Source organism: Ischnura elegans, chromosome 11 (assembly GCF_921293095.1).
Source record: "Ischnura elegans chromosome 11, ioIscEleg1.1, whole genome shotgun sequence".
Taxonomy (NCBI): domain Eukaryota; kingdom Metazoa; phylum Arthropoda; class Insecta; order Odonata; family Coenagrionidae; genus Ischnura; species Ischnura elegans.
In genome coordinates this window covers 96,759,673-96,772,935 of record NC_060256.1, presented here as the reverse complement: position 1 = coordinate 96,772,935, position 13,263 = coordinate 96,759,673, and the positions used below count along the sequence as shown (strand labels likewise).

The following is a 13,263-nucleotide window of genomic DNA, read 5'->3' as shown; positions in this document are numbered from 1 at the left end:
CTGTTATCGAGAAGTTGCCTGTCCGTTTGATAGTGCGTCGAGGCAAGAGAATGAACCATATTTTTCTCTGCTGATGCACAGGTGAAAGTGAGGAATCGATTTTTTGAGCTTATTTCCTCCTGTCTGCTCAAATCTTCAAACGATCTCGTTTTATGCCTCGTAGGCTCTTTAATTTTCTATCGAAAGACATAAGGAAATTAAACTGTGAAACATTTTTCCAAGTCCGGACCGTGAGTCACTCCTACATTTCTTTTTCTTTCGTCACACGCCAAAGTGCGTAAGATCTCGTGCGCGAGGCTTCTTCTACTCATTTGCTTTAAAAAATGTCCGAGGTTTTTAATCGATGCTCATGTTAGCATATGTTGCGCTAGGAATACAGTTGTCAGTACTGCCCCTCATGATAGGATTCAGCAAATCCAGAGGAATGGTCCAGATCTATGACCAAATACACAGCTTCCTTGTTTTAATGGATACATTCTCATGTGCGAGTGTTTTCCACTTTTAAACGAATAATCTCTCGCCTAGAGATATCCTGTTAACTATTTCCTTCTTACTTTTTAATTGCTGGCTACTCTGCTATGGAAATTTTATCTGCCTCAATACGGGAAACGTGTACCTCTGAAGTGATTGGAACCTCTTTTGAAAGTATTAAAACAATTTATTTGCATCATGAAACAATGTGAATGTATCGCTAGGATACTTAAAGTGGTAGCGCAGAATATACTTCAGAAAATTACGACCATATTAAGTACGATATCGTCTTGGAATGACAAGGAAATGATGGCTTTCCTTAGACGTCTTTTCCACTCGTGACTCGTTCCTTGAGCTCCCTAGGACGTTGTCTCCTCTTCTTTCCGCGCTATCTCGTTCATAAAAGCGATATATCTTAAAATGTAGCCTTTCTTCTCCTTTCCTATCACGGATCCGAAAGCCTGTGGCATTGGCGTTAGATATCTAATGGCTCCTTATCTTGAACTTACATTTTTATTTAACGGTAGAATTCTCATCGAGTAGAAATGTCGGGGATCGTTTCAAAAAACGCGTCCATTGTTTCTGGTCTCATTTTCTTCGGTCTTAGCATCTTAGATCTTCTTCTGAGGATATTTCCATGCAGCGTCTTGCGTAAGCGCTCTGTGGCTGGATGAATTTCATCCCATCCATTGGGCCACCGCTTCCACTGTAAACGATGAGGGTCCATTATCTTTTCCGTGGCGCAAAATTGCTTCTTCGATAACGTCTCTTTTTGAATCCAATTCAAGTCCCGATGATCCCAGTTGGTGAATGTCTGAGACAATGTTGCTTGGGAGTGGCAGACGCAAAGTAGGGAAATGTGGGTTAGATAAGAAGACAAAGAAGGGAAAAGTGCTCTGTCATTAGACGTGGAAAATGCAGCTTCTGAAGTATTTAGAACGTTTTTAGATCGAAAGCTGATTCTTTCAAAAATGTGAATGGTCATTTGCTTACTGATTCAGGACGGATTTCATACTGGTGTCTTCCTCATCTCTAAGTTGCTATCTTATTGCACAAATTTTCTTAATACATTTAGCGAATACCTACCAGTTAGCCTGTTGAAGAAATTATTTGGTTTCCTAAGTTGCATCCATCCTGTGTTTCGTACGGTGTTATTTGAAGTTATTCATTGGTACATGATAAGTGAACAACAAGTGATGATAATGGCATTTTTTCTGATTGTTTGTACGAAGGGAAAATTATGGTAATGAGTTATATTTAAGCATTGAGAAAGGTATCGAAAAAAATCTACAATCTAACAAATTACTGAGAAATAAATGAATTGAACAGTTTATAATGTGCAGCAAAATTTCTAAAAATATAAGAATATATATGGCCCACGCATCCATGTACATTGGCGTGAGATTTTGTGCACATTAATTAATCTCTCCCTTATTTGGATCTACAGCGTGAGCGGTAAAGGCATTCGTATCGATTGAGAAAAGGAGTAAGGCATGAGGTCAGGCCGTGAGATCTCGAATCTTCGCCTCCTTTACGTGGGTGTGCATCGATGATTTAGAAGCTAACATTTAGAGTGCTGTAAAATATGAACCAACTAGATTAATTGTTACAATTACTCCACCGTGTAGTAGACAGCAATCTGGTTAGTGTTCCCTACTACACTCTCTGTTGACTGGTTTTTTTCATGAATAAATTTATGGCAAACTGACTGCAGGGCACTGGCAATACGTAATAATTGAATGGTCCCTAAGCCGTTGTCTGGTGAAATTAACCAAGGAGCCGCTACCCAACTTCTGGCTCATAAGACTGGACTTGGTCTGGTAACATGAGCTAGGATTCTGGTAATTTTATCCATGATTCCCGTTATTCAACCCAAGACGGAATCAACCAGGATAATGGTGGTAGTTTTATGGGGACTTTTCTCCGTGCACTATGCGTCTACGTCTGATTGAATGGATATATTAAAAGACTTGTTATTTTTCAAAAGGATAGGTACACAGAGGAATCCATTTTTCCCCTCGAATCGTGAAGAAATTAATAAATGCTAGCTGGGACTCAGCACGCGCATCTCCTTTCATCGTTTTCCTAACAGCTCAAGTCATAACTTTTTTAGAGTAAGGAATTAGCAGATGGTGGGTAGCAAGCGCCCTCTGCGGTGAAGACCCCATCATATGCATCGCGTGACGTGAGAAATTTACGCATCAATTAGCCCAGGAGGAAAAACTTGGCAAAAATCGAAATGAAATACAATGAATAAAAATATGTTAAACCAATTATAAAAGGCCACTCAGCTTTCCTTAAATGATTTTTCTTGGTGCCTGAACGAACAGAATTAGTTTACCATTCGTTAATCGTATGTTAGTCACGTGACTCAGTACCGAGTTAGCATAGAGACACTGGAGGTGCATTGGGACCAAGGTGGTGACGTCACCCGCCCTTTAATAATCCTTTATCAAAGGTCGAAACACCCCGTGCCACACGCTTATTGCTGCAGTTTGCGAGGCGCATGTAGACATAAAGATGTCTTGCCGGTTCTGAGAAAAATGGAACCAATGATCTGCGCAGGTAAACCCTATGTCTCGACGATCCCATCGGTGAGAATGGAATGACCCGTGAGCTGTTTAAATACTCAAACAGGTGACTCGAATACGTTATCTCCTTCTCTTGCGAAACCTCACTCCGAAGTGACGAAACAACACAAAGGAAGAAGACTCCTTTCCCGTCATTCTTTATGCATCAGCGCCTTGCCTCGTGGTCTGCGGCGGCCGTTAAAAAGCATTTCTGCGCTCGTTAAACTCGGGCGCACTCCGTGGCCGCGATTCGTAAAATGGATGTCGGGAGAAATCCAGAAGTGGAACTCTTTTAATTTATGTCTTTTGCGTTCTGTTGAGAAGTGCAGGGAATGGTGGGAGCATGCTTGAGGTTTAACGATCGAGAATTGAATGAATGATAGTTGAACGAGAGGCTAAGAGACAGTTACAGAAAGTGGAGCAAATCCATTCACTTATTGACCTTCAATTTTATGATATTGTAAAAATTAATGCGATTTATATTTGCCTACATCGAACCATTTCGCTTGTTGTACTCCTAAAACAATTTATTGTCGAAATTACGAACTATTAATTTTTCTGAAATGTATTCATTCTTCGTGTATAACTGTGGAATGCACTCCAAACATAAGTTGCTGTTGTTAAATTTTATAATTTTGCCGCACTAATAACTATTGGGATACAATTGTAAAGGAGGCAATTGCTATTAGCCTTGAGGAGAAGAGCTTAAACAGAGATAAAGGCTTCCAACTGAGCAGTGCCTGGAATGCCATAATTAATCGGTACGTCTGAACACAACAATAACGTGCAACCAGGGATATTAATAAATAAATAAGTACCGTAAAAAGTACCATTAAGAGTAAACCCCTGAAGACGATGGCAGATTTAGCCATTGAAACGTTGGGAGAATGAACCCAATACCTTACCCGGTGGGAATCCCGAGAAATTTTTCATCAATAAGATACTGTTTTTTGCACATGTCATTAACTACTTACCTTAATTTCTCAATCAGTAGTGGGCATGGGCCCTTCAACCTTTCCTTTCTCCCCGAGTGCCTTTGCTTTCAACAAATTGACATGAAGCATCGCGTGACCCTGGATTGGCATATCCTAGTCATTGTGTCTTTCTTTTTACCCATGTTGTTGAGAGAGGGTCTCTTGTCATTTCCCCCGTATACATTCGAAATTACCTTCTTCTACTTCGCTGTCTAGTCTTTCCCAAGCATTTCCCCTCTTAGCACACGTTTCAGCTCCCTCATACTTCTAATTAACCATTTATTCATTTTTGGAGGGTTAACTCCTGCTTCCGTAGAGCAGCGAATCCCCTATGAAAACTTTGTGAAATTTTTTCTTACGCTTTCGTCTTTTTGAAGGCTCCTCTAATCATGAAAGTCCAGTTTTCCCATTGTCACTCTTTTATTTATTTCTGCACAGTATTTGTTATCTTTAGTTATTTTCTATTTTTGCATAAAAATTATTAAAATCATATTTCTTTATATTTTTAGCATATCATTTGCGTTTTTCACCATCTACGCGAAGAGAGAGTTGGATTAGGATAGAGTGCCGTGCATTCCGTTTCCTTTCCGGCCAATGGCTCATTACAGCCTCTAGACTTTTCCTTTTGAATAAGTACGCAGCATTCTCCCTTACACACATTTCGCGAAATGGAGCAACCCTTCGTAAAAACACTCCTTATTAAAGCACACTTGATGCTTCGTATATTCCACTAAAATAACTTTGATGCCATGATGAAAACAATCGTCGAAGGGCAGGGAAGAAAAGACTGGAAGGTTAAGTGGAGCCTGGACTTGATTACATATTACAGGTTGTTAAGGTTGCTAAAGAGATGGAATGCGTAAATATGAAAAAGGTAAATAAGTAGTAAGGAGATCGGAATGGATTCTTGCATTCAACCAATCTTCGTATTATTGACTTATGATGGTGAACGGAAAGTGAATTCCATCTAAGTGTAATGCGTCTTATGAATGTATGTAGCAATGCTATTTATTATAATTATCGGGTATCAAAGTTATTATTTATTAAAAAAGTATTTATCAAGGAAAAATAGCACCTATTTGCTTAAAAATATCAGCATTTTTCGAGGTAGAATAACACACGTTTGCTCACAAGGACGTACATACTCAAATACAAGCAAAAATTAGGTACAACGAGAGTATTTGAGTAGGCAACTGCCGGCTACTTTATGGAGTAACCCGAGTACTTAATTTTTTAATTACTTTGTGGATGATGTGAAGTGGTAAGGAATTCCTTATTCTAGCTGTTATTACTATGAAAGATTTGATTAGCTGAGTGTGAGATAGCGTTGATGATAACACGTTCATAATCTAATTTGAATCCTTCGTTTTTCCTTTCAGTTCCCATTGTGGACGTGCAGGGTGTGATGGGCAAGAAAGGGAATTTGCCGTGTGACATCAACCCTCCGGACCGAGGCGACAGCGTCTACATGGTGCTCTGGTTCAAGGAGTCAGACGGCGAGCCGCTTTACAGGTAGGTACGAACGACAACTGCGTCGCGTACATCATCGTGCTTCTCCGGTGCCAAGGTCTCCCGACCATTAGCTCTTCTGCGGCGATGTGATGTTACGAAGTAAAAGTAATGGAATATAGAGTAATGGAATATAGTTCATGATTATATCTTAGGTAATTTGTAATCGCAAACCACCCCAAAGTTCGTACGATTATTCGTTACGCTTGTGTAATCGTCGCATTTTAGTAATAAAAAATTTGAATACCACACGTGCTAATCGATAGAGGACTTCCGTCTACGTAGACCTCATCCACTAGACTAAATTTTTTGTAGAACAACTTGATCAAACATTTTCATTATAGTTCTCCGTGTTTCAGAAAAAATTGACTGCGATTGCATCATATGCAGGGGAAAATATTTTAAAAAAGTATTTATAATCATAATTGTAATTGTGATTTTAATTGTTATTAATTTAAAATTCGACTGTGTAATTGTAATGGAGATAATGACATTTTTCAATACTTTTACCAATTCTACTGCCCTGCCTAATTTTGAAAAGGTAATGTACTACAGCGTTTTAAAGAAGTTTTACAAGTAGCTTCGTCTGAATGAGTATAATTACAGGTCCAGCGGAAGTGATTCATTATTTTTAAGTTTAACATGCTAAAAGAAAAACACGTTGAACTTCCATTGCAGCTTCATATATACCCCGATCGATTTAATTTACAATGTGTCAATTTTCAAGAGAGGGTAGCTTTCCCATGACGTGGCTCTTACCTCCTTGAATACATGTGACTCATTTTTGTCGAAATCGATCGGTGTATTTAGAAAGCTGTGTGGAATGTACTAAGTCGTTTGTTTTAACATGTTTGGCTTAAGGAAATTTCATTGAACACCGCCTTCGTCCACTAACTTCCCAATGATTACCCAATGATTACAAAATGTCAAAGCACTGCAGGAACAAGTGACTTTGTACGCAGTCACGCGCACGGGTGCAAAGTTAAATACACCAAAGGATTTAGTTCGCCATGAAAAAATATTTGACTTAGCCGGGATTCGAACACGGATCTCCCGATTGCCGGTGAGGCGTGTTAACCAGTTACACCACCAAGCCATTTTCTCAGAGCGAGCTTCGTCGAACGTTCGAACTTCAAATATTTTTCATGGCGAACTTCATTCTTTGGTGTATTTAACTTTGCACCCGTGCGCGTGACTGCGTACAAAGTCACTTGTTCCTGCAGTGCATTGAAATTCGTCGTCGCAGACCAGCGACAAAATAAGGGTTTTTCACCCCGACAGTGGCTTAGTAAGCACGACCCTCACCACATGTGCCACAGTGTGGACTTGTGACGTCAACATCGTGTTCGGTAAAACCCAACACGAAGTTCGCTCTGAGAAAATGGTTTGATGGTGTAACTGGTTAACACGCCTCACCGGCAATCGGGAGATCCGGGTTTGAATCCCGGCTGAGTCAAATATTTTTCATCGCGAACCAAATCCTTTGGTGTAAATTACAAAATGTGCCCAAATCTAATTGATGGGGAATTAAAAATCATAAATAAGATTATTTCTTGAAATTAGGGTGTATATTCAAAATCCTAGTGCGAGACGAGATTATCAACAAAAAGTTTGTTGAATCCTTATAAAAAAAATTGTTAAAATTAAGGATCGGGGCTAATATGAGATTACTCATCGGCTCAAATTCCAGAGAAAAAGATGCAAACTGGTTGAAAGAAAATAAAGTGGGATTTGATAATAGATCCGATGTTTTTCTTCGAATGGCGTTTCGTAATGATTAACCGGAAGATTATTTGGGATTCTTTTCATGTATGGCGAACAAAATTAAGAAATGGAAATTTAGATATGTTCAAAGAAATCAGGGTCTGATGAATTACGGAAGCAAGCAAGTTCCGTCGAATATAATCTCATCACTTGTACTTTATACCGAGCAATGATAATTTACACTGCTTGATGCAATTGACCTGCTGGTGATGGGTTTGCAATTTTTTGTTTCCATTTTTTGTTTTCCAGACCCCATTCCTAATTATTAGCAAAGCGACCGAAGAGTAATCCATTCATTGCATATCGAGTTAGTGGGATTTCATCCCGAAGCATTTATTTGCGAAAACAAGAGTCAGAGTGCATCGCCGTGTTTACCACTGCGTCCATCCGCAGGTAAGTCTGTCTGTGCCCTCGTTGTCCGCATTTTTCGCGTCCGCCTGCCGCATTTGTTCTGATGAAGTTGAACACGCGGATGCCGTTGGCATATGTTTAGTTTCCAGGTAATTGACTACCTGCCGCATTTGACTGAGAGAAAATAGATAACACCCGTAATCCGCGGGAAATGCTTTTAGCGCTGGCCGCGCGCGCGAAGGCGCTGAATGAATTGGAATTCGCTGTGGCGCTGTTTTTAGATAAAAGTTGAGTAACGCATGAAGACCTGCGGTCGGAGAAACAAACAAACGAGCGCTGATGGCCTAAATAGGTCAGCCCACGAATCCGACGCAGTGATTTTCGGGGGGAAATGGCGCCGTGGCAGTTCGGGATGCGGCCGCCAGGGCACGGGTCGAGCGAAAAACGCGCGAACGGCGAGGGCTCGCTTCACTTGTTAATTGGTCTCCCGCGGGCCCAACCGACGAATTGATTTGCACGTGCGATGCACACCGTTCCGGCAGCGGTACGTGAAATTCTCCCTTCCGCGCGCAGCCCGTGATTTGCAAAGCGAAGCTCGCTGAGATAATAATGCAACCTGCCCCCGCTGCCGCCACTTGTTAAAAAGAAGGTTCGGGAACGATGAACCCTCAACCCATGACCTCAAGACACTACTGACCGCGAATATAAACAAAATAGGATTCTCAAGTTGGCCTCCATATGTGTTATCACTCACCGCATTGCATTTAAATGGATTTTTTAACGTCGTCACTCGCGTCGGTTGCGCAGAGAGAGGGGTCTGAATTTCACGGAGAAATGGGCTATAATCTGTGCTCTGGACCAAAATTATTATTCCTGGTGATGTTATCAATCTAATGCAAAGTATCCTATAGCTCGTAAATGCAAATTCTATGTAGCAAATGATTGGGAAAAGAGTGGACTCAACGCCACGCTGCGGACATTTTTGAAAACCGATTAGAAAGCGACCGCAGTTAGAAATCAGCCTTCAATGGGATGTAAAGGGACCGCGTCTGTTCAGTTTCCTTGCAATGAATGATGGGATTTTCCATTCGGGGAATCACATGCGCAGGAACACCATTAAGGCACGTGATTTTGAATGTTTTGCACAAAAGTAATTCAAGTTTTCGTATGAAGATTTTCACAGCTTCTTTTATCGCTGTTGGTGGTTGCTTTCGGGAATGCTGTGTAGGTAACATTATCTACTCGAAGTTTAACTCCTGCTACTGGGAGTGTTTTCAAGAGAATGGAAATTCGAATTGAATGGAGATTAGTTTTATTCTATTCACTCGAAAACGCTCCCAGTAGGAGGAGTGAAACGTCGAGCAGATAATGTTACCTACACAATATTTCCCGAAAGCAACCACCAACAGTAATTCAAGTTACCAAAAAAAGTAGTTTTGGTGGCAGATTCTCAATTTATTCAGCGCATTTAATGGGGACGCTTGCACCTTAAACAATGCTGAATGCCGCGTTAATAACCACTCTGAAAATGAGTTATTTGTTGCAACCGGGACGAAAATGAGTTAATTATATTAATTTGAAACTATTGAAAGTTAGTTTACACCTCAAGTACTTTTTAAAAACTTTTCGCGGTACCCATATGAGCAAGTAATGTTTTTGGGGTTTACCGTGTCATGATGTTTTGATAGCCGAAGTTTCTTCTTCCTTGCCGGAGAAGCCTTTAAGGTTACTGAATGCCGTAGCGTTGCGCATCAATTTACATCTTCATGGCGGGGATGGTGGTTGGTGTGGAATATTCTGGACTGATCCTTCTCTATTTCTTCATAATAGTTGGGCCCAGAATGACTTATCGTAATCCGCAAGAGTGTCAGTAGACACGAATGGCAAACGACGGCTTTTCCTCGATAATGAGAAGTAAATTGCACATAAGAGAATTTAGTATAACAAAACACACGTAATCGGAAGCTACACATTAAAAGACTAAGTTGTACATTCCCGTCGTTCTCTATTAGCTTATTCTGTTCTTGAGGTATTATTTTATTAATTCTTAGTTGAGCGGTGAATTTGAGTAGCCTTTGTACGGACCTTTGTCATCGCCGGTGGTAGGTATTTCATAGCGTTGTGTCAAGACAAAAATGGGCGTCTGATTTAGTGGTTGCCTTCTTCATTCCCCCATGGTAGTTGTCTTAACATTATGAATGAGGCGTTATTCCATTTTTCCACCCCTCGTATTTGGATCTCCAGTCCTCTCCTAATCGGCTCTCGCATGATTAAATGCGAGAAAGGGTGAAGTGACTGTATGCTATTAGAATACGCTGATGCATCATATATATTTTTCAATTTCGTGCGAGTGCCTTGTGTCCGATAACCCCATCTCATCGAGCGAATATCTGCCTCTGCTTATTCTTTATTTTCTTTTAGTCGTTTCCCCCACACGCCTTTTAAAGAGAGGAAAATATATTCACTGGTTCTTCCCCTTAGGGGTCACTCATTAATTTTTGTTCCGAGAGATGGCGTCCATGGAGAAGAGAGAGTTTCGGAGAGAAATATACGCCCCAGAAGTAAAGGCTGCTTCGCTAACTGTGGTTTCAATGGTTCTTTGGCACCTGTAGACACAAAAATGCCCTTCCTTTACTCAGATGTGTACTTTAATACACGGAGATGTGCTGCCTGCTTGAGAAGTATTAGAATTGGACCAACTTGCTTCAAAAGTTTATTCGTTTAAATTCTCCTTTGACCGAGATTACTATAGTTAGAAACCTGTGTACAAGGGTAATAAAGAGCAGTTGGTAATTTGTTCACCCACTTCATTCTAACAACCGGCAATTTACATGCTATCCAGATAAAAATGTACCTACCTCCAAACATAAAAGATCCGATTTTGTATTGCTAATTAGCAATATTGCTTAATAATGAATTATCTGTAAGGAAACGAATTTAATTTTAATTACGTTCATACTTCATTTTTTCAATAATTATACCTTAAAATTGTGGGAAATAGTATGGAAATGATTATTTATTTTACAAGCGTTACTGTTACAGCACTTGAGCCCCCTCTGAATACCGGACACCTCTCTTTAGCGGACAAGTACCTATCCGGTCCCATACATCTACGATGATTGTTCTGAAGTTTTTAGTTAATACCGCAGGAGTAACTTCGAATAAAGTGCATCGCTGAACTTGGAAAAATGAGGTCTACTCCTTCAGCAGCCACTCGATGGAAAGGGCTTTCGTGTCCTTTGTTTCAAAGTAGTCTTGAGGCACGAATGCCAAAACCCAATTTTGTCAACTCCCAATAAGTTCAAGTGTCACATGATTTCACTGTCTCAAATCAAACTTTCTCGGTATTTGCATCGTAAAGTAAGTTCCTGGCGTAAAAGATGCCGTTATTTTCATAAGTAGTTGCTTTTTAAATGGGTATTATGTTTTGGTCTATGTATGTAACATCGAAAATCAAAATGTTTGCACCACTAATATGAAATTTGCATTATTTTTCTTAGGGTGATCCAACGAACAGGCAAAAGCCTCAGGAGTCACCTAAGCTCCCATTTTCATTTGTGTTCTGTTGCTGTAAACATTTTTAGGGAGCTATAGTACGTTATTATTATTATAACTAAGCCATGGGTTAGATATATTTCTGATGCCTTCTTTGCATGAATGCCATCTTCATCATCAACAGTCATGGATCCTAAGATTGGTTTGACGCGCATCTGCACGCCTATCGTCTTAGCTCTCAACACTCGCATGATTCTTTTGCTTTCCACGCCTTTTCATCGCCCTCTATATCCGTGGCTTACCTCGGCTGTCACTCCTTCCCACATGTGCTTCAGCGATTAATTTCATTAGACACTCGTGTTCCGCAATGTGGTCGATTGAACACTGTCATGTCTCCTACACAGGGCATCCAATGAACTTCTCTCGCACCGTTCTTACGAACTCTGCATTACTTTCACGACCCATCCTCTTTATCTTCATGATTCTTCTATTGCGCCGTAATAGGGTAGTTTCCTTCATCAAAGGAAACGAAATGCATTGATTGCGATTCCTTAACCACCATTAGTGTATTCATAATATACCAATTACTTGGTTTTATAAATACCAGTTTAGACGAATGGCAATGGTCAATTTTAACCGCATTTGAAAAAGGCCAGATTGGCGCCCATGCGATTCCACTCCACGTGACGTCACAGGGACCTAGTTCCTATACGAGTAGATAAGACTTTTACATCGTCTGAGATTAAAAATGCATGCATGAGGCACAGAGCTCAGGGAAACATCTCTTAATAATCACCTATTAAAACTGCCTAAGGTCGGAAAGTTTTCTTCGTTTGATAGGGTATTAATAATCCTTATTTAAGCCTAGCGCTACCTGCTAGCAGCCTGCATCTCAGCGACGCACATATCCTCGCCCCAAGGTCACCTCACACAGGCGACAGGGGGAACCAGAATGACGTCACACAGGCTTTTCCCAGCATTCATCTTTAGCCGTCGCGTTTTCGCGCGTTTGAAATTTTTCACTTTTCGTTTAATCGCGAAAAATAGATATCGTCAATCGAAAATCTATGAGCGTGAAATGCGTACTGCAGGAGTCATAATCTTTCGATTTAGGCAATAAATAAATTATAGGAAACCACCCTATTCAGAAGCTGCGAAAAGTATATGCCCGGTAAAATCAAGATTTATTTCTACGAACATTAGCGCACTGTCAGTTAAAATGACAGCCTCCCCCTTTGCGACGATTATCATTGGTTTTCGTTGACTCTTTCTGCTGGAATTCCAGAGCAATCGCACTGATGTGAACTGTCTCTCTCGTTCTGCTCCATAAACTGCTGCTCTTACGGAGTCCCTCCCTCCCTTGGCCTCCGCTGCTCTTCGGGCTCCGGCATTAAGCAATCCTTTTTAAGGGAGACAGCAAGCCGTTTTATGTCCGCAGGGGATAATGGCTGGCCACTCGATCCCCTGGCGTTATGGCTTTTACCCGCGCCTAGTAATAACACTAAAATCTCTGTGAATACTAACGCATGGAAAGGCAAACTGGAGTAGGTACCTTCCGAAAGGGTGCTTACCTAATGCTTGGCTGCCGTGGACGTCAGATTTGAGGTTTAAAGGGCTCTTTTAGGCAAATGATAGCTATCTACCATAGGCATTTACTGCCGTTCGGTCGTCACAATGGCGGTTTTTTGTCTCTTAGAGCACGTTATCATGTCTCTGTCATTTTTTCAACCATAGCTCATGTTTTCATCCACATTTCCTGCTTGGATACTCTTTAATTTGCTTTTAATAGAGCTTACCAGATATCTTCATTATCTTCTGATCGAACATCAGCCAGTTACTCATCCTGTAATGTGCAGTATTATTTTTTCCCTCAGAAAAAAAAACGTTAAAAAGTTTTATGAGGATTTTAAGCTTACTTTACTGTCTTTATGCCTAATTTTCGATTAAGAGATTAGGTATTTTTAGAATTTACGAGGAACTATATTATTAGTTAATTTTATTTAGGTTCTGGCATAGAAAAGTAGTGAAAGTTGGCAAAATCGAGAAATAAATTCATAAATTTCCTAGACATGAAAATTTTAATCAGGCGGATAATTTTTTCTCGGTCCAGAGGAATTTTTTCTCATGGC

At 40.4% G+C, this 13,263-nt stretch overlaps 1 protein-coding gene across 1 annotated transcript in view; it reads left to right on the top strand.

Annotated features, from left to right (window-relative positions):
- Window positions 1–13,263, top strand: part of LOC124167671 (B-cell receptor CD22-like) — a 773,246-nt gene that overhangs the window by 404,318 nt on the left and 355,665 nt on the right. The window contains exon 2 of the mRNA XM_046545655.1: window positions 5,395–5,527. Coding sequence (XP_046401611.1) covers window positions 5,421–5,527 — 107 coding nt within the window. The 5' untranslated portion in view covers window positions 5,395–5,420. The remainder of the gene's footprint in view (window positions 1–5,394; window positions 5,528–13,263) is intronic.